This window comes from Vulpes lagopus, chromosome 12 (genome assembly GCF_018345385.1).
Source record: "Vulpes lagopus strain Blue_001 chromosome 12, ASM1834538v1, whole genome shotgun sequence".
NCBI lineage: Eukaryota > Metazoa > Chordata > Mammalia > Carnivora > Canidae > Vulpes > Vulpes lagopus.
This window is the reverse complement of record NC_054835.1, coordinates 48,460,961-48,488,419: the sequence shown is the minus strand read 5'-3', so window position 1 is coordinate 48,488,419 and position 27,459 is coordinate 48,460,961. Positions and strand designations below refer to the sequence as shown.

The following is a 27,459-nucleotide window of genomic DNA, read 5'->3' as shown; positions in this document are numbered from 1 at the left end:
ATCCCATTAGCAGCTACTTTTGTTAAAATAAATAAAATGAAAAATGATACAATGCAACAAAAGAAACAAATGGCTACTTGCATATCTGTGGGGTTTTTTCTTAATTGACTTATTGATAGACACGATCAAGAAAAGGAAAGGTGAGTCTGAGCCACTGCTCTGAATAAACATATAAGACTCACCCTCAGTTGTTGCTTTCTTTGAAGTTCTGATTCCTGGAGCTGCTGTTTTAATTGACAGATGTTCTGTTCTAGTTCTTTCATCATACCAGATGCCTACAAGAATTTTAAGAATAATGAAAAACAGTACCATCCTACAACTTCTGGTTGAATAATTTACTTTTTTTTCCCCGATTAAACATTTAGTCGGGATTAAAATCATCTATAAATCTGAATGACAGTTTTTTTAGGTTTAAAAATTAATCTTTAAAGGCAAAATATAAATTCTGCCCAGTACTTAAAGTTACAAAAATATAATACTAATGTAAAGATAACAGGCTTACAGAAAATCTTCTAAATTTTAATTTTAAAAGAAATCCACTGGAATACTTAATTCATGAAATAGCAAGTAACTGACTACCTTAGAATTGTAGCTATAGGATTCTCTTTGTGGAGAGTTTCAGTATCTGACACAAAAGTGTGTGGGTGCCAGTAAGGGTGTCTATAGGCTCCTGTATGTATGTGTATGTGATGACAGGAAAACTAAAGCATGACTGGATTTTAAAATAATAATAATAATGTATATAGTTACCCTAAAAAATGTATTATTAACACAATTGAGCATTTCTACTTGAATTTTTCTATGTTTCCTCCTTTAAAAAACTTTGGTACTTAAAAGGATTAACTTATAGTAGAATTTAGTTTATTAAATATATTATGCTCTATATTAGACACATCATTTTCAGTATTTTAAATACCAATAATTCTTAAAATTTCAGTTATTTCAAGAATAAAGCAAAAAAAGAGACTAATTTCAAATGCCAAATTGTTAGCTTCCACATGGCCATCTATGGCTCTGTGCTGAGTCAGGTAAATAACTACTTTGTATGGCTATATCTACTAGCATATAATACCTTAGAAGCGGAAAGAGCATGCTCCTTTTTCAGAAGGTTTATATCAGCATCATATTTGGTTTGTAATAGTTTAATGTTTTGTTCATAATCATTTACGAGATGATCTTTCTCTTTATGGAGTGTGTTGCGCCTAAAAGCAATGAGAATAAAATATACTTCCAATGCATTTAGAATATCTAAAATGAAATTTTTTAGTGAACCAAATTCAAATGCATTATCTTTGAATATATCCAGTAAGTATTCACATTTTAATCAACTGTTCTTAAACATTATGCTCCTTATATTAAATGGGACTTTAAAAATTAACAAATGGCAATATTTATGCTAGAAACTGCCCAAGGTTAAATGCACAGGAGTGATTAACTTTATAAATAACTTTTACAGTTAATATCAGTACTTTACAGCCACACCTGATGGATATCTGACTTTAGACAATACCTTGCCTTTACTTCTTGTAATTCACTACATGTTATCTGGTAACATCTTTCAAGTTCCAATTTTTCTTGAATTAATTTCTGTCTCTGTAAGTTACTGTTCTCCGCTTCTCCAGTCAGCTGCTGGACCCGGGACTCCAGTTCCTTGACCACCTGGTTCTGAAAGAATAGGTCAATGTTAGGAAAGCCTCTGACTGACTTTATAACATCTCCGTATCATTAAGTAGCCTGAAGAAAATATACCCTATTAGAGATAAGAACACAGAAATTAAATGTATCATAAATCATACTGGTAAAAATTAAACCAACCTCTAATTCAACAAAATCTTTAAAAAAAAAAAAAAAAGAATGCTTTCTCCCATAAGAGTAAGACCATCATGCTCATATGCTTTTAGCTATTCATTCATTTCATTCATTCAAAAAATATTTACTTACTGAATCTGATACTATTCCAGCATCTACGGACAAACCAGTAGAAAGATGAAGTCCTTATCCTCACAAAGGTTACGTTCTCTTTATGCAACTATAAATGTGTATTTGTTAGGTAAGTACTTGGCAATGTTCTTTAGGCTTCACTTGAAGTTCTAGAAACTTCTTAAAAATTTTATTTTAAAAAGTGATACCTATATTATCACATAAGTGTATAAAAATATTTTATCACATAGTTGCAGTATTAGTGAGTGAAACTGTTTCATATTTTTATTTACTTACCATTTTATCAAAAGCAGTGCATTTTCCAAAGTCTTCCAAAATCATCACATAATTATATCATTCCCCTACTCTATGATGTTTAAGTTACTTTGAATTTTTCATCATTATAAAACTAGATCAAGGTGTTTATGACTAGGTACTTTATCTAAAATTAGGGTAAGCAGGCATTAGCTGATAGGACAATTGATTTTCATTTTAACAATTACACTCCCAGTAAGTGTGAGCAATTAGAAAAGGTTAGGATGATGTTCCAATCAATTGGTATCCTTTTATGCTCATTCTAAGATAAACATTTAAAATAAAGTTTAAGCATCAAAGAATATTACAACCCTAACATTCTTTATTCATTCCATCCTTTCTTCATTATAATATGAATTTAGATATATAATTTAAATTTTGGAAGCAACAACTTCTGAATTTGAGAAAGGAAAATAATTACTTCTAATGCAAAAACATGGTATATAGGTAGGGTATACAGAAAATACATACAATTCCTAGCCCAGAGTCTGACACATATCAGATGCTCAGATTTCTTCTCCATGGATCCTATTCATTCTGCCTCATTATTAATGATCCCTCGGCTTTGGAAGTTCCTTTTAGAAGACAGCTCAATTTTCCAATACATATTCTAAAATCTCCTTGTTTCCTAAATATCGATTGACTGGAAGAAACAAAGAAAAAAATACATCCTTGGCCTTCCAATTTTAAATGGCAGAATAAAAATGATTTTTATTCTCTCTCCTCTTTGGAAATGACCCAAAAGAGACAAGATATACTAGAAACAGAAATGAAACTCTGTCTTAATAAATCTTAGGAATTTCTAGCTCTGTGTAGGAAGGAGAAGCTTGCTGCAGATCACACTTGCACTGAGAACAACTGAAAAACCCAAAAGACACTAAGAGAAAATCAATTTGAAAGCATGAGAGAACCTCCAACGCAGCTAGGACTTAAGAGGGCCAGAAAAAAACTTCAGGGAGATGAGACAACATTCCATAAGCTGCTTTTACCTCTGAGGCATTCTGCAGTCTCGGCAAATGAGGATGAGGAAAAGCAGTAGAGCAGGGGGTGGCCTTGGCAGCCAGGACTTGAGGAACCAAGATCCCTGAGAGAAGGGGGGCACTACACAAGCAGTCTTCTCCTTAAGGAATTTGCCAAATTCCTAACATTTACAGGGCAGACAGGTAAGAAACCCAGAGAAAATGTTCTGAAATGCAGACTAGAGTTTTCAGCAGTGTCACTTCATCAGAGACTTTCACCTTCAACTGTGTAGAAGGCCTCACCAGAAGTAGGACTGAGTCAGAGGTAAACCAAGGACTACAACCTAGCCTTGAGTTACCTTGGTCCCTGAATGAGTCAAGGGGGAGCTGTCACTACACCAGATGCCTCTCAAAGGTTAGGGTGGCAGCTCTCTGGAGGAAGATACCATCATCCAGAGCATTTATTATCTTTCATACACAATGTCTAGCATTCAATCAGAAAACACCAGGCATGTAAAAAATCAGAATCAAAAGGGAAAAAAACAGAAATCAACATGTAGAATGGCCTAGATACTGAAATTTAAAAATCTATCAGGAATATGTTACATAACTCAAAATACATGAGGAAGGTCTGCAAAATGAAATGATTACACAGAATTGCAGGAATATTCCAAGAAAGCACAACCCATGGCTGGAGATCTTAGAAAATATCATCAGAACAAAGCTATCCAAACTAAGTGGGATGCAAATAATCTGTTGTTTAGTTCAACAATAACTTATATACAAGTTGTGACTATAGCATCTCTGAACATAATGTGGCATGAAAGAATAAACAGGAAAGTCTGGGCTCGGTGAAAAATCACAGAAAGCCACATCCACAGGAAGCAAATTATGACTGAGGTCAATTCAGGGAAATAAACAACACTAAGAAGACTTACAATGCCTGTAGAAAGAATAATAAATGCAACAGAACTCACTCATATATACTCTTACAGAGTAAGACAGTTATTGATTTTATTATTTTTTATTATTATTTTATTCTTATTATGTATTTTTAAGGCATTTTCCTAACACTCATGGTATCTTACATAAAATAGACCCAAAGTAAATAAAATAAATTTAAGGGAAAGCATATAGACAAAAATTGAAATACCTTAAGGACAACAATATTTAGGCAAAGTAACCATTTTTTAAACTGAATACAAAGAAGTGTAAAGAATACAAATAACAGAAGCCTCAAAATGGGGTAAAAAGTCATGCGGGGAAAAAAGATGCCGTCAAATCATTACTCTGCAGGCTGTGACAGTGTAGAGGGGAATTCCAGGTAGGGAATATAGGATCAAGGAAGGAACAAGTAACTGTATAGTTAATGACAAAGAGATTACCTTGTGTGCAAAGAATACCTTCCCATATTGTGAATTCAAAGGTGGCGCTCGAAAGAGGGGGCTGCATTTCCTGAATGGGCATGGCTTATAAGCAGAACTTATAACAGGCATTAGATTAGTAATTAAAGTTCTCAATCATGGGTAAATGGGACAAACTGCATTTATGGGATACAGAACAAGAGGAGACAGGGAAAGCAACTAGCAGGTTACTAGAAGGGTCTTAGAATGAGGCAACAATGGCCTGAACTCAAGTGGTAGCTGTGGAAACAGAAGGGAAGAGAGAAGATCCAAGAAAATGTTTGGAGTAGTAAATAATAGTATGATTAAGTAAAAGACCAAGTAAAGGAGATGACAAATGGCAAGAATTATAAATCTTCCAGGCTCAAAATTTAATATGCCAAGAGTATTATAGCACAGGGAATTAAGAGAAAGCTCAGCAAAGAGTTCTGCTTTGGTAGGAAATAAAAACAGGATTTTCAACAAGTTACATATTAGGCAATTATAAAATAACCAATGGGCCTTCGGTTATGCAACTGATAGAATAAGACAGCAGGACTGGAGACACAAATGTTGGAATTTTACACACAAACATTTGAAATCCGATAGGAGCTAAAAATTAGAAAGGGTAACTCAGTAACTATGTAGAGTAGCAAAAAAAGTGACATATTTTATCTTATGTCTTAAATTTATTGAAATATGCCAAAAGATATACAAATTCTAAGTATATGTTTTAATAGCTATTTACAAATTGAAAATATCCATGAGCCACTACAAGATGTAAACATGATCAGCCATTCTGAAGCCTTATTGTCATCCTCTCCACAAAGGCAATCACTACTCTGACTTCCATCACAAAAAAATTAACTTTGGTTTTGTAGAGTTTCCTATAAATGGAATCATAGAGTACTCTTTTGGGTCAGGCTCCATCATGCATATTGTATATCTAAAAGATTCATCCATGTGATGAGGTATAGTGTAATTAAAACATTTTCATTGCTATATATAGCTCTTCCTTGTGTAAATATACACAAAATAATTTATCCATTTTATTGATGGGTTGTTTTCAGTGTCTGGCTATTAAAAATAATGTATATAGTAACTTTCACAAATATTTTACAGTACATATTTATGCACTGATTTGTTTTGGTTATACTTCCTGTAGTGAATTTGCAAATGATTTGAGTCACAATTGATTTGAAAACTATGTCTGCAAAACTCTCTAAGTGAATATTTATTCATCATTGCCAAAAACTGGACATAAACTAGATGCACTTCAATAGATAAATGGATAAACAAACAATGATACATCCATATAACTGAATGTTATTCAGCAATAAAAAGAAATGAGCTTTTAAGCCACAAAAACACATGAAGAATCCTTAAGTGTATAATTGCTTCGTGAAAGAAATCAGTCTAAAAAGGATACATACTGTATGATTCTAATTACATAACATTTTGAAAAAGACAAAACTACGCAAACAGTAAAAAAAAGATCAGTGGTTCCCAGGGATTCTAGGGAGAAGGGCTAGGGATGCAAAGACTACAGCACAGATGATTTTTTAGAACAGTGAAAATATGTATGACATTATAATGATGGATACATGAGAAGATTTATTGTCAAAGCACATGGAATTTTAAAGCACAAAAAAAATGAACCCTATGTTATGCAAAGTTAAAAAATAATTTAGAAATTTGGGAATCTCAGAGAAAAATACAGGCTATGACAAGAGTATCTGGTTATAGCACAAATATATGAAAAACACTCATTGAAGGGATGGGGGAAAGGTGACAGTCTAAGCAATTTTAAAATGAGTGGAATTTGTAAGACCAAAAGCAAAAAGTAACTGCTCATAAGCACTATACTCAAAGTTGGTTCCTACAGGGGTATGGATTAATAATTCTGATACTGGTATACATGTATACTGGAATTCAACAGTTAGGTAACAATTAAGGAAGGTGGTGGAAGCCAAATTTCCACTGTTGGATTGGGAATTTACAGATACACATTGGGAAAAGGCTAGAACATTGCATGTGGTAATTTATTAGACTTACAGACATCAGTAAGAAATTATGTTTAGCTTAATATACATACAGACGGTTACATATAGAAATGTTTATAGCAATGCATGTGTACACAGTTTAGTATATGCACATATGCTCTCTTGCTCCATCAGGTAAAAGAGAATAAAAGAAAAGACACCCCATCAGTAATGAGCACACCTAGCATACAGTTCTTGGTTTCTAATATCTTCTTCACAGTATCCACATTGATGGGGATATGTCAAAGGGGCACAGGAGCCCCGTGAAAGACCTCCCAATGGCTAAAGCTGGAGCAATTTGAGCAAAAAAATGAAGGAATATTGGATTATAACCCAGAGTATAAGATAAATAATATCCATAAGTCCATACTGATATAAATAAAAGATTCAACACATGAATAAATGAGAAAGAAGAGACAAATATCCCATGCAGAAAAACTTCAAACAATTTATATAGATATTCCATCCTCAAGTATGAAGAGCATAACTCCCTGCTTCTTAAGCATGGACTGCACATAGTAACTTTCTTCCTTGGAGGACAGTATGGAAAGGTGGGAGTAACTTTATGGTGAAAACCCTAACAAACACGACCTCAACCAGGTGATCAAGATTAGTATCAAAAGTGATGCCACTGGGGTGCCTAGGTGGCTCAGTCAGCTAAGCGTCCTACTCTTGACTTTGGCTCAGGTCATGATCTTGGGGTCATGAGACCAAGTCCCAAGTTGGGCTCCATGTCCAGCACTGAATCTGCTTGTTCCCATCCCTCCCCCTGATTGCACATGGTCTTATTCTCTTTCTCTCTCTCAAATAAAATCTTTTCTTTTTAAAGTAATGTCATTAATTTCACATACTACTGATATGATGTGATGAAAACATTACACCTGTGGGATCCTACTGCTTCAACCCGTAACCCCAGTCTAATCATATGAAAAACATGAGACAAAATCCAATAGAGGAGCATTCTACAACATGCCTGACCCACATTCCTCAAAAATATTGAGATCATGAAAAACAAGGAAAGTCTGAGAAACTGCCACAACCAAGAGTAAACTAGGGAGATGTAACAACTAAATGTAATGTGACATCCTGCATGAGATCCCGGACAACAGGACATTACATAAAAATTAAGGAAAACTGAATAAACTAGGGAGTTTAGATAATAATACTCAGTACTGATTGATTTGTTGTAACAAGTGGGCCAAAAGAATGGAAGATGTTAATAAAGGAAACCGAGTATGGCATATATGGAAACTATGTACTATCTTCTCAAATTTTCTGTAAATTTAATACTGTTTTAAAAAAATTAAATCTGCTTTTTAAAAATCGTCATTTAACTCAAAATGATGAACTGGGGTTTGGGGGTTTCTTTATAATTATGAGGCTGGGAGAAGAAATGCTGGTGGCAACTACAAAAGGTCATCTCAGAGAGGAGATGAGTTGCTCCATGAATTATCACATGTCCCTACTAACAACAGTTAATAATGGCTAATAAAATTCTCAGATGTCTAAGGCCCTTTGATATTCTTTAAGGTTGAGGCTTTTAGCCTTGATACAGGTACATGAACACAATTCAGAGTGTCAGGAAATTAGAATGGAAAAGAAAATATCATCTTAATTTTCACTACTTTAACTGACCTTCAGCATTTCTCTTCACCTAAGAATATAGTCAACAAACCAAAGTAGTATTTAGCAACACCTATGACTAACAGAAATCATAGATATTTGTATAGTCCATCATAGCTGAAGATAATCATAGCTGAAGATAACAATAAATATTGTTTATCTTCATCCTTATTCAAAAGTTACAATAATTATTAGGCCCACTTTTAAATCTTGATATTTATTGCATTAGTTTAGAAACATATATATTACTTTATCATGACTTTGACTTACTAGTATTTCCATAACTGTAATTCAATAAAATCTCTTCTCCTTGTAATCTTAACATTTTATTAAATTTAAAAATATTTTTCTGAGAAGGACTACATAGACTTCACAAGATTGCCAGCAGGATCCATTATACAGGAAAAAGTAAAGAATTCCACTAACAGAGCCTAAAATCTCAACAAAGCCATCCACAGACTTCCAGTGTGTCTAAGTGCTGATATGAATAGAGCCCTATATTTTACAGCTGTCACCTTCCCAAGCATCTGGTAATTTTGCTCTAATTTTCATATTTATAAGTTCTAATATCTTATTTTAAAAATTCACTGTTTACATGTTTTATGAATTTCACACATGAAAATCCTTGCCAATATCAAAGGACATAAGTCTAATAATCTATATAAGTCATCTGCTTAAAACAAATGGCAATTTAAAAAAACAAGACTCAACAAAAAAAGAAAGAAAGAAAAGAAAAGAAAAGAAAGAAAAGAAAAGAAAAGAAAAGAAAAGAAAAGAAAAAAGCCTGAAAGAACAAACAGAGAAACTAATTCTCAGTGACAGTCCCGTCTTTCATCTTAAGCCATGCCTTGAACTCTATCTTATTTAATTATTAAATCAGGAGCTGCTCAGCAAGATCTGTCTAGTTTTGATGATTCTTAAATTCAATCCTGCTGACAGACTCTGTCCATTTTTCTCTATATTTACTGTTACCTAATGACAAGGTTTGAATGCTAATTTTTAACTTCAACTTTCATTAAAAATAGAATGAAGTTTCCCTGACAATAACCGCTTAGCTCCAAAGCATCACTTTTCTTTACATCCCAAATGTATAAAAACTAAAAATTCCACTGTGAAAAATATTGCTCTTATATTACTTAATAAAATATAACTACATAGTCAACGTTTTAGGCAATCAATATGTTTCACAAATTACAACTTACAAAATTACAATGTTTAATTCATGTTTGCAAAAATTTAGCATGCTCAGATGACAAAAAATGTATTTCAGATACAAGTTTGGTGTTTGTTCGTGACTTTGAATGCATCGTTATACTGATTATCCAGAAAATAAATTCTTGATTTTATTTTTTACCCCAATAAACCTGATCCACCTCCAACATTGCACTGAACAGCATCATCATTTGCCTGCTGATACCTATGTCCATGCCAGCCCCTTTCTTATCTAGAGTATAAAAATTAGCTTCCTAATCGGTCTCCCTGCTCCCATTCTTGGGCCTTACACTTCTTTCTCTGCACAGGGCCAGAGAGAAATGCTTAAAATATTAGTCAGATGGAATCACCTCCTTGTGCTCAACCCATTAAAAATTCAATACAAATATATTTAAAATTCACTGAATTGTACACTTTAAAATAATTCTGTAATATATAAATTATACCTCAGTAAAGCTGTTTAAAAAACAAAAACAAAACAACAACCACAACAAACGAAGAATCAGTTAGAACCATCTATACAGCTTTGTCTGATTTGTGCCCTATCTGCTTTTCCTGCCACTCCCCCTTCTACTCCCACTGCTCGGTCTACACTGCCCCCTTGCTGTTTTCAGAACATGCCCAACACATCCCAGTGTTTGGATCTTTGCACTGGCTGTTCCTTTTGCCTGAAATGCTGTTCCCAGATAACCACATGGCTCCCTCCAATACTTCCTTGGATCTCTCTGTAAACACCCCACCTTCAGAAAGACTTTCCATGACTGCCTTACCTGTGGTAGCACCTCTTCTATCCTATCCCCTTACACCAGTGCAGCTCAGCCTATTTTTTTCTTTTAATTTTGCCCCCTTAATAAGGAGACTCTTTAGATATATTTTCTTTTAATTGTTCCCTACCATGAAATTTTAATACCGCAGACTTACCATTTATAAACTGTGTCCAATGGAGGTTCACAAACCATTATAATATCCAAAGCTTTTTATCCCAACAACCAATCTCACCCTCTTGAGGACAAAATCACCCCCATTTACAAAGTGTGTCTTACATTGAATTCTTTTTCATCAGAGCACTTAACACCTCTGGACATTTATATTTCTTTACTGGCTGTCACTTCCACAAAAATGTGAGCACTGTAGATAGGACTTTTTGGTCACCACTACAGCTCCAAGTATCCACTATAATGCCTGGAATGTTTTTGTAATAGACTATATATGTCTGTTGGGCTTATTATACTTTTGATAGGGAGGAGGGGGTGAGCTTCAGGGTAAAGCACCCCAGAAACTGTTGTTGTTGAGTTGTGGGAGCTCCTTATATATTCTGGATGTCTATCCTTTACCACATATGTGATGTGTGAATATATGCATTCTGCTTGAAAAAAGAAGAAAACAAGAGGCGGAGGTAGAAGAGGAAGCCACTAGCAAATGAAAATACTGGATGTGAAAAAATATATAATAGCTAAATAAAAGGTATAATAGACACAAAAAACAGAAGGAATTCTACTAAAGAATTAATTGGTGAGAGTAAGATCTGAACAGGAAACCATCCTAGGAGCAGAGAATAGGAAGGAAATATAAAGAGAGAAAACAAAGAAAAGATCTAAGAGGTAGGAAGGACAGATCTTTTTGGAGGAATAACAGAAATAAATTTCTCTGAACACAGATTTAAAGGGCTCCAATAATGCCAAAAAATTCACATCTAGAGACATCAGAGTGACATTTAAAATTTATAAAAATCAAAAATCAAAGATATGCTGATGTTCAAAACTACTCTTATCCTCTACTTAAAAACCATTTTAGGCCACGCTTCTTGTCCTGTTTTTCTCTTCATGTTATTCTATCGTCTTTCGGCACCAAACACTGAGTTGAGAAAATCTGAAGGAAGCTTAATATTTTCCCCTTATAAGTGACCTAAGTTTTTGTTGTTTTTCCTTTATTGGGGTGGGTAGTGGGGGGTGGAAAGAGTTACAATCTATAATCTGGCCACTCAAAAGATTCTAAAGAGTCTCAAGGACTTATCAGGATGTGCTCAGCACACTTTGAGAACTGCTGTACTGTGGTAAGAAATCTCTTCAGAAAATAATCTTGTGTCTTCTGCTAAGATCCCATGCTTCATAAAGAGGGGTGGGGTGCAGGTGGCAGAAAGATGTTTGGTTTTGGTTGCTAATTTTATCATTAAAAAAGTTTTATTATGGGACATTTCAAACATACATAAAAATAGAAAGAATAGTATGATAAATCCTCTTGTGTCCAGCACCCAAAATCAACATATAGTGGCTTCTGAAACAAACTTTCTAGGAATCCAATGTGTTGAAGTACCACTTGCACCTCCTCTTCCAGAGGCAACCAGTGCTGACGAGTCCTAAGCCCTGGTATCACCCAGGTTGCTTGTAGATTTCTACAGTGCTAGTTTAGGATTCGGCTTTCTTGAACAAGTTAGTTTCTGTTCACTCACTGCCTTTCTAACTCCAAAAATTTCATTACTGCCAAATGCTATTTGCCCTTCTGAGTTATACTTTTTTCTTTATCCCTCTACTATCATTTTTGTGGGAGGGGATGGAGGCCAACACAATCTTCAAACAAATGTTAACTTCTTGAATTCATCATGTCCTCATTTATAGGTCTCTCTCTTGATTATCATTCTTATATGTTACATTTTCAAAGATAGTATTAAATTATCTATTGAGCACTTATTATGTAATTTAACTTATGTGTATTAAATTATTAAAAATCTCCAACCATAGGGATGCCTAGGTGGCTCAGTTGGGTATGCATTCAGCTCAGGTCATGATCCTGGGGTCCTGAGATGGAGCCCTGCATCAGGCCTCTTGCTCAATGGGGAGTCTGCTTCTCCCTCTCCCTCTGCCCCTCCCCCAGTTTGTGTGCATACATGGTCTCTCTCTGGTGCTATCTCTCTCTCTCAAATAAATAAATAATTTTTTTAAAGATTTTATTTATTCATTCATGAGACACAGAGAGAGAGAGAGGCAGAGACACAGGCAGAGGGAGAAGCATGCTCCATGCAAGGAGCCCAACACAGGACTCAATCCCAGGACTTCAGGATCACACCCTGGGACAAAGGCAGGAGCCAAACCGCTGAGCCATCCAGGGATCCCCTAAATAAAATCTTTTAAAAATTTTCCAACAACATATATTACGCTGTACTACTGTTATCCTATCCAACAGATGAGGAAAATTACCATGTGAAAGAAGAACTTACATGGCACTCAAGCTAGTAAACTGGGATTTGAACCCAAGACCCTAAAGCCCAAATTCCAAATCACTATGGATCCTGCTTCCCATTTCTTTAACCCTGTGAGATAGTTTGTAGAACTGGTCTAGGGATCTCCAAGATAAGCCTAAGTAACTGACTCTTGTTCAAATTCCACAGCTTTAAATTCAAGGAAGTACATGGCCAAGCCAGGCTGGCTGGGGTGGACCATGAGTGGAAAATGAGAACTGTGTTCAAGCCTAGTACATGAGGCTCTACCATTCTGCAAGGTCATATCATATATTAGGAACAAGACTGATGAAGTGTACTTGCCTCACATATGAGGAGCCCCAACCATGTGCCCATGAGCCTACCTGTTTCAGGCTTACATATTTTAGGAAGTCAGCCAACCTTCTCAAAGGCTGAAGATGCTCACTCTCTCAGACCTACCCTCTGAAGCCTGCTGCTTCCCCAATTCTCCTCTCTTGAGGGGAATCCTTCATGTTTCCTTAGAGAAAGCTACTGGTCGCTCTGCAGTGAATTCTGGTGACTTCCTTCTCCATCCTCTCAGGAAGGGAATTTTTAGGGTTTACCCATGCAATATCTGGGTCTGGTCCCTCGGTCACGTTGAAATGAAACAAAATGAAATTAAAAGAAAAGAGAAAGACAAACAAGGAGGAAAAGGGAGAGAGAGAGGGAGAGGGAGAGGGAGAGGGAGAGGGAGAGGGAGAGGGAGAGGGAGAAAGAAAGAAAGAAAGAAAGAAAGAAAGAAAGAAAGAAAGAAAGAAAGAAAGAAAAGAAAAGAAAAGAAAAGAAAAAAAGAAAAGAAAAGAAAAGAAAAGAAAAGAAAAGAAAAGAAAAGAAAAGAAAGGAAAGGAAAGGAAAGGAAAGGAAAGGAAAGGAAAGGAAAGGAAAGGAAAGAAAGAGAAAGAAGGAAAGAGAGAGGGAGGGAGACAGGAAGGAAGGATCTCTAGCCTAAAAGTCAGTGAAAAAAAACAAGAAAAAAGATTTATCAAGGCCTCTGGGGGTTAAGAAGAAAAAAAAAAAAAGTGGCACTGAACAATCCAGAGCAAAATCCCACAGCAGACTTCAAGAGCTGTCCATTGTCGCATATAATTTTGTATCAAGTCAGAAGATAAAACTTTTTTTTTTAATTCTATAACACATTTATTTATGCACTGCACACATCGAGGAAGCATGGAGTCATGGAGATTAATAGGATAGCTACTTAAAACGGCAAGAAAAGGAAAAAAAAGACTCACCGTGGACTGTGTCTGTGCCATGTATTCACCCTCCATTTTATTCAGACGCACGTTTGTGTCCTCGAGCAATTCTTGAATATTTTCCGTGTGCCGCTTTTGAAGATCAAACTTTTCCTTTTCCATTTCTGCGACAGCATTGTGGAGCTACACAGTGAATTCAAGAAGTGACTCTTTTACTATTATTAAAGATAGAAGAGACTACTTTGCAATTCAAAAAAAAAATGTTTTCTTATATTTCTCTATTTATTTGGTCCTGAACAACAAAAGATATAAAACTCATAAATAAACATTCGAAGTAAAGATATATAGAGCATGGTTAATAAACAGTTTTTTTCATGGTGCCTGGGTGGTTCAGTCGGTTAAGCATCCAACTCCTGACTTTGGCCCAGGTCATGATGTTGGGGTTGAGAGGTAGAGACCCGCATCAGGCTCCATGCTCAGCAGGGAGTCTGCTTGAGATTCTTCCTCTCTCTCTCTCTCTCTCTCTCTAAAATAAGCAAATAAATCTTTAAAGAAAAAAGAAACAAGTTTTTTCTTCACTTCCCTGAGCTGAAAATTTTAATGAATAAACAAATATTAAAGGGAATTATCTACTTCAGGTAGAAATAGTAAATAAATCATACAGATAGCACAATGGGCATTAAAAATCTGTTCCCAGCCTGGGGGCATTCCCTCACTTATCTTAATGAAAGTGAAATTCTGAGCCTAACTCCTATCCTCTACCACCAACCTCCTCACCCCTACCCCCACCTCCACTCCCCACTCCACCTCCCAACCCCAGGCTCACTCAACTGGGGCAGGGGTGGGGGCACGAAGTCAAGAAGAGTTTAAAAGATTTGATTAACCCATTCATGACTAGGAGAGACACATGCATGTAGATTCTGATTTGACTGAGAAGATACTGAACGAACAGGGAAACCCCTGAGAGATGGTGGGAACTCGAGGCAGAATGCAGTCAGTAATTAAGCCCATTACTGGGAAGAGCCCCAAGAACTTTTCTCATTTCTAGGGGAACAGGAAGAGTGGCTCAGCAACAGCCACACAAAAGAAGACCCTTGGGTTTCACAAATTTAACATATGCAGTTTGGACTTTTTTTTTTTTTTTTAGTGTGGGCTATTTTTGAGTGGTCCCCAAAATCCCTGATATGTTGTGTTTATGTTTTTGCCAAAGTCTGTTTTAAATTGGTGTAACAATGTCTGAGAGTCAAAGGTCAGTCTCTTAGCTGGCACATGAATGTAGTTAAGCCCACTGCACCTAAATTTCAGCGCTGTTGACTGACATGATCGAAAGGGTCACTTAGAATTTTGTGGCTTTAATCATGTTGTAGTGGTTTGTTTGTGGTCTCCCAGAGGTCCTAGGACATATGCCTACCAAAAGTTACAAATCTACTATACCTAGTCATCCATTAGTGACTTTGGGATTCTCAGGTGCATCCCACAATTGATTTACACGGGGACTGCCTGCTGAAGCCAGAGGAGTGTCTATAAGTCAGAGTTATTTCATCAAGGGAATTTATAGTTAAGACTGCAAGGGTAAACATGATACCAGCAGAAACAAGTATGCTCTAATTTGGCTGATACTTTTGAGGATCAAACAGGTGTATGTAGTGTAATAATCTGACTGGAGATGACTAATACTCCAGTATTCATCCAGAAATTTTATTAGTATCTACCACATACCAGGCATAATACATCACTGAGAGCTTTCCCAAACCTAGCAATGAATTGGAGTCCAGGCAACTTGGTTGGGAGGCTTTAAAGGGCAAATATTCCCCTGAGTGATATACTGTTTTAGCAGCAAATATTTGTCATGCTCTGAAGTACAGACCTTGCTAAGGTTTATTAAGCCATCAGGATGCCACCAGAGCACTGATAATGAGGAGATCTATACATTTTTTTCATCAGGGTTTGGCAATGGGTACAGGGGATGCAGAAGGCCCTCCCAGCATCCTACATATGGACACCAGCATCCTACATATGGACATTTGACCATGTAGTTGCCTCATGCTAGAAGGGACCCAGAGAAATCAGCAATCTGTCTAAATAGATGGGGGAAGTACTGTAAAAACCCACAGGTTAATGGTGTAGCCACTTTGGAAAATAGGCAGTTCCTTGAAATGTTAAGCACAGAATTACCATGTAACTCAGAGATTCCACTACTAGGTATATACCTGTGAAATAACAGAAAATTACATATATTGGACTGTGCCCCCACTTCATGGCACAAAGCTAAAATCCTTGTAATGTCCTAAGTAATAAGAGTACTAGGAGCATCTTTTGTTCTAATATTTGATCTTTGACCCTGGCTCCTGATTTAGAGATCCTAAATCCCTTAGAACTTCCTAGGTGAAAGAAGTGTGTGTGGTTCTAATGAGGTGACTTTTGATGGGCTCCTGGATAGTTTCAGGATGGGGGCTGGTGATCTAGATGGTCAAGCCAGATTAGAAGCTTGTAACTTTCAACCCTACTCCCCACCCTCTAGGAAGGGAAGAGTAGCTGAATATTAAATTTACTGTTGCTCATGCCTGCATAATAAGGCCTCCCTAAATATCCTAAAAGTTTGGGATTTGGAGGGATTCTGGGTTGGTGAACACATGAAGGTACTCATGTGAGAGTGGTGTGCCAGGGCAGGGCATGGAAATTCTCTGCCCTTAGCCCTGTGTATCTTTTCATCTGGTGATTTATCAGTATCTACTATTATATCCTTTATAATAAAATAATGAATGTAAGTAATGTCTCCCTAAGTTCTGTGAGCTATTCCAGCAAATCACAGAATCCAAGAAGGGCTTCTGTTACTACTATATATAGTTGTTTGGTAAGAAGTACAGGCAACAATCTGGGACTTTTGATTGACATCTGATGTGGGATTTAGCCCTTATCTTGTAGGATCTGACACCAACTAAGTCTAGGCAAACAGTATCAAATTTAGTTGAATTACAGGACATCCAGTTGGTATCCAAGAAAATCACCTGATGTGTAGAAAACCCACATATATGGAGTCAGAAGTATTATGAATATATGAGTGAAGGAAAACACAAGCAGTGTTTTTTCCCAAACAGCCAAGAGAAATGAAAATATATGTTCAGACAAAAACTTGTACATAAATTTTCATAGTAGCGTTATTCATGATATCCAAAAAATGAAATCAATTCAAATGCCCACCAACTGATGAATGGATAAACAAATGCAGTATATCCATTCAACAGATTATTCAGCTTTAATGCTGACTGAACTCTTGATTCATACCACAACATGATAAAACTCAAAAAAACATGGTAAGTGAGAGAAGTCAGTCACAAAATGCCACATGGCATGTGATTCTATAAGCAAAACTCTAGAGACAGAAAGTAGATTAGTGGTTGCAAGAGGCTGGAGGAAGGGGAAACAGAAATTGACTGGCAATGGGTTTCTTCCTAGGGTGACAGAAATGTCCTAGAAATCAGATAGTGATGATGGTCACACAACCTTGTAAGTATAAATCATTGAACTGTACACACATTTTAAGAGGGTGAATTTTATGGTGTGTGAATCATAATTCAATGTTTTTAAAGGCCCACACATTAGAAAGAACATGATAATCAGATAACTGGGAAAGTTCCATGAAACTAGTACAAAAGTACAAGTGTAGTGACAGAAGGTGAGGCTTGAAAGAAGATAGTCTCAGTTATGAAGAGCCACATAAATTTCCTACTGGGAAAACCACTGGAGTGATTTAAACATGGTGGTGAGGGAAACCAGATATGTGTTAGAAAGAGCATCGGTGTGGTGTATTATTACGGGGCATGGACTAAAGAGGTGCAGAGAGTCCAGTTAGAGCAAATATAGGAAGGGGTGATCGTCTCTGGAACTAGAGAGGAAACAGTGGTGAAAAACAAAACAAGTAGAGTGAACAAAACAAGTAGAATTTAGCAAGTCACTGGATGGAATAGGTAAGGCAAAAAGAAGAGTCTAAGCAGCTGGGCAGATAGCACTGCCACAGGGAAGAGGAAATCAGGGAAAAGCCCTAGGAGGAGATCATTTTAGCAACAAAGGAAGAAAATGAGGTTTGGAGAGAATGATGAGATTCAGGTCAAGGAGAGATCTTAACTAGGTAGTTGTATAACGGACTTGGAATAAAAAAGGTGGGATGGAGATTTCTATTAGGGACATTATGGAGTACATGCACACACGGGCACAAGCATACACACATGCACACACACACACACACACACACCATATACCCATGTGTATAAATATACATGCACATGTATGCACACTCATACCACCTGTCCATGTAGATGCTTAATAATTTTTTAAGAAATAACTACATAAATCACAAAGCACATCTATCATCTGCTTATTAATTTTTGGTACCTATCTTGCTTACACCACATTTTCTCTCATATTTACATGCAATTGTACTTCATAAAAAAGACTTTCAATCACGTTTGCAGAACATTCATATCCACTAATTATTAGGCAGCTGTAAGAGAGACTTGTTAATCCAACTGAAGAAATAAAATGTATCCTTGAACATAGCAGACTTTTCCAATACTTGGCAATTTAAACTGAACTAGGGAATTCAGGCAAAAGAAGGAAGGGGTCCTACTATATACACAATGCACCTGCAACAAACACAAAAATATGCCAAATTTATAGAATACATAAAACCGAAAAAAGAGAAAGAGGAAAAAACACAGAAATTGACAAAATAAAATCAGAAAAGAGATAACTCTATGCATCCTAATATATCTGCAGTGTACTTCCCAGACTCATCCTAAAGCTGCCATCACCAGGACATATTTCAGACCAACAGTATCTGCTTGGAAAGGCACTTGTAACTGTCAGTAAAATATTTCGAATTCAGACCATAATTAAGAGAAATATGAGTTAGCAATATGAGTTATCTTTATGATAGAATACCTCAAAAGAAGTGACATACCTAATTTATTTTAAACACATATTGTAATTTGAACTAATGGCTAAGGGCTCCTAAGTGAAAGTACTATATGACTATGTGAGATTCATTCATAAGAAGTATTTTTATTACATTTCTCTTGGCACTACTAAATTATATGAAAATATTTTTCTTAATTAAGTTAAATGCTTCTCCAAGAATAACCCATCCACTACTGATTTTGTTTACATCAAAAATAAGTTTATACTATAAATATTGTGTTATCTGAAATTTCCGAAAAGAAATGATCCAGTGGCCTAAGTCCAAAATTAAAAAGGTAAAATTTCCAAAAATTATCCTACTGCTTTTTCCCTAATTTTTCTTAAAATCCATATGCTATAACAAATAATTCAGAAAATAAAATTAAAGAATAGTCAAAAGTAAATTTTCTAAGTGAAAACTACTTTATAAGCCATTAGATTAGAGAAAATATACCAAAACATGAGCAGCAGCTATGTCTAGACAGTTGGTCTTGAATTTTAAGTTATTTTAATTTTCTTTTTTCATGCTTTTCTGTATGTTCTGTAAACATTCATTATTTTTATAATTAAATATATTACTTTGAGGCATAAACCTTTGTATTTTCCATCATTATTTTATTTTATGGCGCTTACCTTTTTTTCCCAATCATTATTCAGAGATTCTGTACTCTGTTCACACATCTTTTTTAGCTCCGTAATCTGGTTCTCTTTGGTTTCTCTGATAACTTGACAGTCACGTATAAGGGTCTGAACTGTCAAAAATGATGGAAACATAGTTAAGCCAATTCTAGCTACCTCATAAGAGTCTGATGACAAAAAATATGGTTTAACAGTTAACAGATAATTTCATTTTCTGCCAGTCTTCTCAATTGTCTAAAGTATCTCTTAGTCCTTCCTTCCTCCATTCCTACCACCAAAGCCTTGGTTGAATCCATTATTTATCACTCTGTAGACGATTTTAACAGTGTTCTGGCCTCCACATCATTCTCTCCCAGTGGGTCCTCCATTGCTCTGAAGAGGACCTTCTATAGCACAACCCCAGCACCGTTACTCCTAGACTTGAAATCTTCTACAGCTTCCCTCAACTAAAAGGTAAAAGCCAAAACTCTCTAATATGGAAAACAATTCTACATGATATGACTACTTCCTGGCCATATCTCTCACCACCTCCATATTTTTAACCTTGTATTGTAAACACACCAACCTATCTACAGCTTCCTGAGGCCACATTCTTTCACTGCCTAACTGTGATCATTTATTATGTGGAATGCCCATCCCTCCCTTGTTAAGAAACCCCTACCTATCCTCAGTTGCAACTCAAGGATCATCTTCTTTATGAACTATTCACCAACCAGATTTCTCCCTTGCAGAGACAGGAAGAAACTCCTCTTTATCCCCAGGGAACCTCATCTATTTCTCCAATAAATCACTTATCACTTTTAATATGTTACAATGGTTTACTTGCCTAACTCCCAAGGAGAAAGATATCTCAACTTTTTATCTGCAAGGCATAACAAACACTACCATACAGGCAAGTACTCAAAAAGATATATCCTGAATACAGATGAAGGAACCCATCATTTCAATATATCATCACTCCTAGATACATTAAAATCATTGCCAAGGTTTATGTTACTGAAACAAAATAGGCTTTAAATTGTATAAAACATTTTCCTTATAAATCATCTAGATTTCTATCTTCTTTTTTAAAAATGATTTGAATTACTGCTGATTTAAGTGAAAATTTGTTTAATATATTCATGTAAAATAAATTCTGGAGGGTAAAGTAAATTCAGTTGTATGTTTGCTTGAATGTACTATTTTCCTAGCTTACTGAACATGTTCCTCACTTACTATAAGATTGCAAAATTTTCATAAACATTTACATAGAAACTTCTTTCACTCATGTATCTCAACTATGTAACACAGGAGGGAAACAGGCAAATGATCCAAGCTAACCATATAGTCTTTAGCACCTACAACATTTTACTTCACAATTCCAAAATTAAAACTAAGATCTGTTTGCAATTCAAAAAGTCTTAGGAAATATTATTTTTAAACCTTAGGCATGTTTAAATTGCCTGGTTTGAATCAGAGTAAGAAACGAAAACTTAGAAAAAAATTTTAAATATTTTTGTAGCCACTGATATTTGGCAAAAGAACCTGAACAAATTTCTAATTATTCTCACCAACGTTTAAGGCTGGAGGAAATAAACCTAAAAATATATATTTTATTAATTAACTTGTATATGTAATTGCCACCCTATATTTCAAGGGCATTACCATCCTCTCAGATACATTCAGGCTTGGTGGTTTGGGAGAGAGCCAGTAAGTTCCATATGGAAACCCTAAACAGAAACCTCTCCCATCACCTATACCTTACCTTCACCAAATCCTCCAAAATACCTTCTTCACTTCCACTCTCACTACCCTCCTCATCCTCACCATCATTTAGGCATTCTAGGTCCTTATCACCTCACATGCAAAGTCACAGAAACATGGAAGCAGAACATCCTTGAGTTGGAAGGGAGTTTATACCTCACCATTTTATAATGAGTAAGCCATGGCCCAGAAATTTCCTGATGTCATATAGCAAACACTGAAACAGCAGAACTGGGATTAGAGCCCATGTTTCTAATAAGTAGAATGCATTCTCTCTCTCTTTCTTTCTCTCTCTACCCCACCTCCATGTTGCTTTTATTATAACAAACTAGAAACAAGCCTCACCTTGTTTGGCACACCCACCGTTAACAGGCTACTTTCCTAAAACATGAGGTCCTAAAGCTCACCTCTCAAAAATCTTCTCTGACTTCCCAACATCTACAGGTAAACTTGAAACTTCAAAGTCTGAAATTCAAGGTCATGCTTAAGTCAGGCCAAGTCCCATGTCTAGTCCTTTTCAATCCTCCTAATGGTGTAGGATATCCACTCGAGCCCAGCGGTTCAGCAGCACCCTTCCCATACCTGACAACACAGCGTATACCTATCCCTGTACTTGGAACTCTTCAAAATAAACAAATCTTACAAAACTTTTAAAGTTCCTTTCTCCAAAACATATTTTCAACATTCACTCTCTCTGACCACTGTTGCATTTCAATGTTGTAACCTACAGTCATAGTCGATTTTACACTTGATTACATGCTTTCTCTTCCTTCATAATGAAAGTATAAAGGGGGAATACTTTTTAAATGTTTGTTCTGTCAATCACAATGCCAGCATATACCACAAAGCTTAAAGTAATTAATGCATTGAATTTTATTAGACCAACAGGAGTAATTTCCCTAGACTTCCCTGTGAAAGCCAGTAAGCTCTAATCTATAACTCACCCAGGGCAGTTCCAGTCCAATAAGGAGAGAGACCGTTAAGAAGAGGGAGGAAGAGTGACAGACTCATCCAACTCCTCAACCAAACCAACTACCACTACCGCCACCACACACACACACACACACACACACACACACACACACCACACCCCATGTGCATACATACACACACACACAACATATGCACATATACACACACTACATACTCCATATTCCACATACACACATACCATACACACGAAATACTCCATATCCCACATACCCCATGTACCCCATACACACACACACACCATACACACATATACATACACAAATCACATACTCCATATCCCACATACATATATACACACACATTATCATACACACCACATACCACATACACACACCCACACACACCTACCCCATGTACCCTATACACACACATACACATCCCTATATACACATATCCCACACCCCATACATATACGCACAATACACATACCACCTGCACATACACATCACACACACATATCACACCACATGCCTTCATACACACCCACACAGTTTTTCCTCATACATATGAAAATCCACAGAAATATCCCCATGTCAGAAATAAAATTTTACTTTATATAGCCAATAAAATAAAATGCGAATGCTTTTTAAAAACTAATGTAATAAAACATCACCTTTTATTTCAAGTTTTCTAATAGTCTCCTCCATTTCATATTGTTTCTTTTTGTATAAAGTTTTCAATTCTTCTATTTCATTATTCTTTCTTTCTAAAATCTGCAAATGAATTTAAAATGCTTTAGTAAACTATTTTTTATACATAGGACACATAACTTTTGCATTGAGGAAATATCAAATATAATAACTGATTACTGAAAGAAATGTTATCAGCTTCCAATTCTAATGTATCAATTCTTGAGAATCTAAATAATAAATTAGGTGAGTCTCTAAGATATAATTCCGAGATTAAAGTGTCATAAAGTAGCAAAGAGAAACCATCAGAAAATTGGCATGTTGGCTCAGCAAAATCCCCTCCCCACTGCACTGGGACAGAACATCTTCAGATGAGTGGTCCCTGGATCCTCCCTCTGGTGTCCTTTCTTTTTCACGCATAATAACAAGAATTCCAGATACATGGGAAGATGTGCTATAAAAGGCTTCTTTTATATCTAGCTCTGCTATTATGAATCAAAAAATAAGTTCAAAACAAGCCAAAAATTGCATGAATTTTTTACATCATTAATTGTACTATGTCAGAAGTTTTAAATGAATAATTTTATAAGATTGAATCATGATTTTATACTTCTAAATATATCTACACACACGTCTCCCCCCCCCAAAAAAAAAATAGAGAAATAACCAAAACATAGTAGCCAGCAAGTAGGACAAAAAATGTGCTAACAAAGGGGAAAAAAGAAAACCAAATTGAGGCAGGAGTATGAATATCCATTTTTCTCATGGTTAGAGTATATTTCCTATACACCTAAATTCAGCTTTAAAAAAAATGGCAGAAAAAAATTAATTAATTAAAAATTTTTTTTAAAATGGCAGGAGGCATTATTCACAAACATCTAACTAACTTTTTCTTAGTGCTTTTACTATCAGTAAAAGTTTTAGTTCAAACTCTAAGAATGATTGGTAAATAAGAAAAGGAGCTAGTTTGATCCTAATGTTCATAAACAAGCATAAAAGGAAAAAATGTCCACAAAAAGATAAAACACTCTAATTTTGTTCCTCCCCAATTTCTGACACTTAGAAAATGCCATCCAAGCAACAAAACGATGAATATACTTTCCAAATCTGGCATAAGGTCAAGGATTTTATTTATATTTTACCTGGCGTTTCAAACTAGCTGCATTGCTTTCTTTTTTCATGCAGAATTTATTTTAAAAGAGGAATTCCTGGAAAGAATTTTATTATTAAATGTTTTTCTTAGAATAGATTTTTGTAACGGACATACCAAGGAGCCTATTTCAAACTCTATTACTATGATTTTTCCAAGTTTATTTTTATACTTGTTTATCTTATACATCACTAGATTCTATTTCATTTGGATATACATTATGTTATATTAAAATTACATTACTAAATCTCTAACATATTTGTGACAGAGAGCTGTTTTTATCTAACCAATTTAAGCTAAGGTAAAATTCTAGTAAGAGCAGAAAGTAATACTGGCCTTTAAAATGTGAATGGGAAAGAAAGAAGAAGGAAAAGGATTCAATATTTTTCTCTTTCTAATTTTCAATCCGTGGTTTCCCTCTTGTTGCTTTGAAAGAAAAAAAGCCAAAAGGCACCTGACTAAATATTAATATATTTTCAGCTTTTGAGAAAGTGTGGATATGTGATGTGTGGCCTCAAGTCTCTGCCACCATCTCTGTCACTCAGTTTTGTGAGGCAGGATCAGGCTTCATTGTGAAACAGTAAATGCCAAGTTTCTATTTGGATTGACCTTCATGTATTAAAATATGTAAAAACATCACCCAACTTTTTAAATCAATACTAAAATATACTAACATTCATTCAAATTCCACGTAGGATAACTATAAATTGCTTATTGGTACTGTGCCCATTAAGAAAAATAAGTTTTCTTTAAAAAAAAAACAAATTGAAACATTAAAAGGCATAAATCCCAATGAACTACTGAAAAAAGAAGCCTACATTCAGTGCTACCATCATGGTACATGCAGTCTACACCAAACAGAACTAAATATAAAAGTTCCTTTTCTAATTAAAAAGAAAATGTTAATTTCCAGAAACTCAAAAGAGTATCAGACTCAAACAAACACTGGTGTTTACAGCTGATGTCTTACTTCAGCTTTTACAAAAGGTAATAATTACGGACTGTAAGTCCAGCCTTCAAACAACAGAGGAAGAACTAACAAACAATGCAAGCTATAAGGATATTTACTTAAATACATTTGTTTAGAAAATGAAGTTTACAGATCAGCTTTGCCAAATTATTAATTTAACCAATTCCATTTATAGCACACTGTTATAAGTACATAAATAAATGGATGGTGGGATGATGGTCACAAAAGGTAGACTATTCTGAGTATTCAATATTAATAAAAGAATATTCCAGCAGATACCCTACCTTCTGAACATCGGCATCATGTTTCTGCTGCAGTTTAAGCTTCTCCTCATGACATTTAGCTTCCAACATTTTTGTTTTTATGTCCAACTTCAAGAAAAACATTTTAAAGGTGTTATTAACATACTTTTCCTTTTGGCAAAAGCACACAATTAAACTAAAATAATTCCCGATGTGAGAGTATCACTTTCCACTTTTTTCTTATAGTCACTGGTCTAGCAATCACATCATTTTACCAACACATTGGTTACATTCTTTGCTTACTTCCAGGCTAATTTTCAAATACATTTCACTGGAAAGGCAAAACTGAGACTACTAAATACAGATTCAGCAGTTATCCCCCCTCCTGCCACTCCTCAAAAGAAGTTATTTTTGCTAAATCCAAAAGTAGTTCAGCCTTTGTTTACTATTTTAAATTTGAGTCTCTATTTAACCTTTTTACTGTTTTATTCTCATATCTACATGCTCATTAAAACTACTCTTATTTACCTACATACTTAATTATGACAAGTTGAGAGTGGATGTCCACAATTATGGCATATTACTGATAACTGCACATTTCTCTTAATAGATCTTCCAGTTCTATCTCCTGGAATCGTAGATCCCAACTACTTCAAGGAGGTAACTTGATCTCCTTTTGAGCATTCATTAACAACCCCTCTCCTTATCAAACCAATATCTACTGTACCAGTGTTCTAAGCAAAGCCAGTCAAAAATGTAACCAATCCTTGTAGATAATAACCGGCACAACTCAGAATTAAAACAATAGTGGCAGGTTTTAAGATGAATATCATGAAATTGATTATCTCAAATGCAAAAGTTTGGGACCATCTGATGCCCTTACCCTTTGAAAGAATATATACACTAGAGTCTGACAGACTTCAATTCCATTGTGAATTCTCCTCCCACTACATTAACTATTGTGACTTTGGGCAAGTCACCATTTCGAGACTCTATTTCCTCTCCTGCTAGTTAAGATTAATTATCCTTACCTCAATGAGCAGTGAAGCTTATTTTAATAGTATCATTTAAGTAGCTACATTCAGAACACTACTTGGCACAAAGTAGGTACTCAAAAAAATTAGTCTACAACCTTCAGGAAAATTTTCTTTTAAAATAATACAAATGTACTGTCAAAATACTCTCTTGAAAATTTTTGAAACACTTTATATTTTTCAATTGCTATTTCAAAAAAGTAATGAATCTGAACTTAAGATAAACATGCATGATCAAATCAACATAGTAAAATGAAATTTAAAATCTTTACAAACAAAGTTAACACAGTCTCATGATTTTTTAAACACTGAGCGGTAGAGAGGAAAGCAGTCATCCATTTACTACACAAAAGGAAGAAATACTTAATGATTCCATTCTTTTGCCTCTAACTCCCTTTGTCACTTCTTCCTCATTCTAGCAGAAAGGGGGCTGGGTGATCTAAGTCTACATGAAGATCCTAAACAGAAGCATTTTAGGACTCTATTGAAAAATAAACTCAAAAAGCAATATAAGCAAGCTGGGCAGATACAGGAGACAGAATTCATTGCCATATCTTTCCACAACACCTTCAAGAGAATTTGTCATACCCTTGGCTTCTGAGGATCAGCCTTAAATGCCATGGAACTATGTTGCCATAACCCAATCCACCTCCTCCCCATCTGTCCCACTTTTCAATCCTGGTTGACCAGATTAGGAATAAACACCTGACATATGCTTAACCAATCCATTAGTTGGAGAATAATCGTTCTAATGCTCTCTCTTAAGAATCTGAAACTAGAATAGCAAGTTAGCAACTTTGAGGAACAAATAAGTTCTAGAGGGGCAGCAACCAAGAGAAAGCAGATGAATCCATTATGCAGAACACAGCAAAGCACATAACCAACACCGCAAAGACTAGAAGCCACACAGCATCTGAAATATTCACTAAGCAAACTCAGGCCCTAATAGTCTCCATGACACTAGGCATATTTGAATTTGAAGGTTTTTTGTATTCCTTTTTATTTCAGAGAAGCTTGATGGATCTCTGTTCTTGCAACCATAGAGATATGTCTAAATTTGATTTTTCTGCTATAATTTTTGCTTTAGTATAATATTAAATTTAAAGAAAAGTTGCAATAATATTAGAAGGCATTCCCATATGCCTCCATCCAGATTCACAAACTGTTTATATTTTGCCTGATGTGCTTTATCATTTCTTATATCTATATCTACTTGTACATA

At 35.4% G+C, this 27,459-nt stretch overlaps 1 protein-coding gene across 1 annotated transcript in view; it reads right to left on the bottom strand.

Moving 5' to 3' along the window:
- Positions 1 to 27,459, bottom strand: part of CEP112 (centrosomal protein 112) — a 398,072-nt gene that overhangs the window by 298,578 nt on the left and 72,035 nt on the right. Inside the window, exons 9-15 of the mRNA XM_041725032.1 lie at positions 25,246 to 25,332; positions 22,826 to 22,925; positions 19,471 to 19,589; positions 13,921 to 14,064; positions 1,511 to 1,665; positions 1,073 to 1,202; positions 183 to 275 (exon numbers count right to left, since the gene is read on the bottom strand). Coding sequence (XP_041580966.1) covers positions 183 to 275; positions 1,073 to 1,202; positions 1,511 to 1,665; positions 13,921 to 14,064; positions 19,471 to 19,589; positions 22,826 to 22,925; positions 25,246 to 25,332 — 828 coding nt within the window. The remainder of the gene's footprint in view (positions 1 to 182; positions 276 to 1,072; positions 1,203 to 1,510; positions 1,666 to 13,920; positions 14,065 to 19,470; positions 19,590 to 22,825; positions 22,926 to 25,245; positions 25,333 to 27,459) is intronic.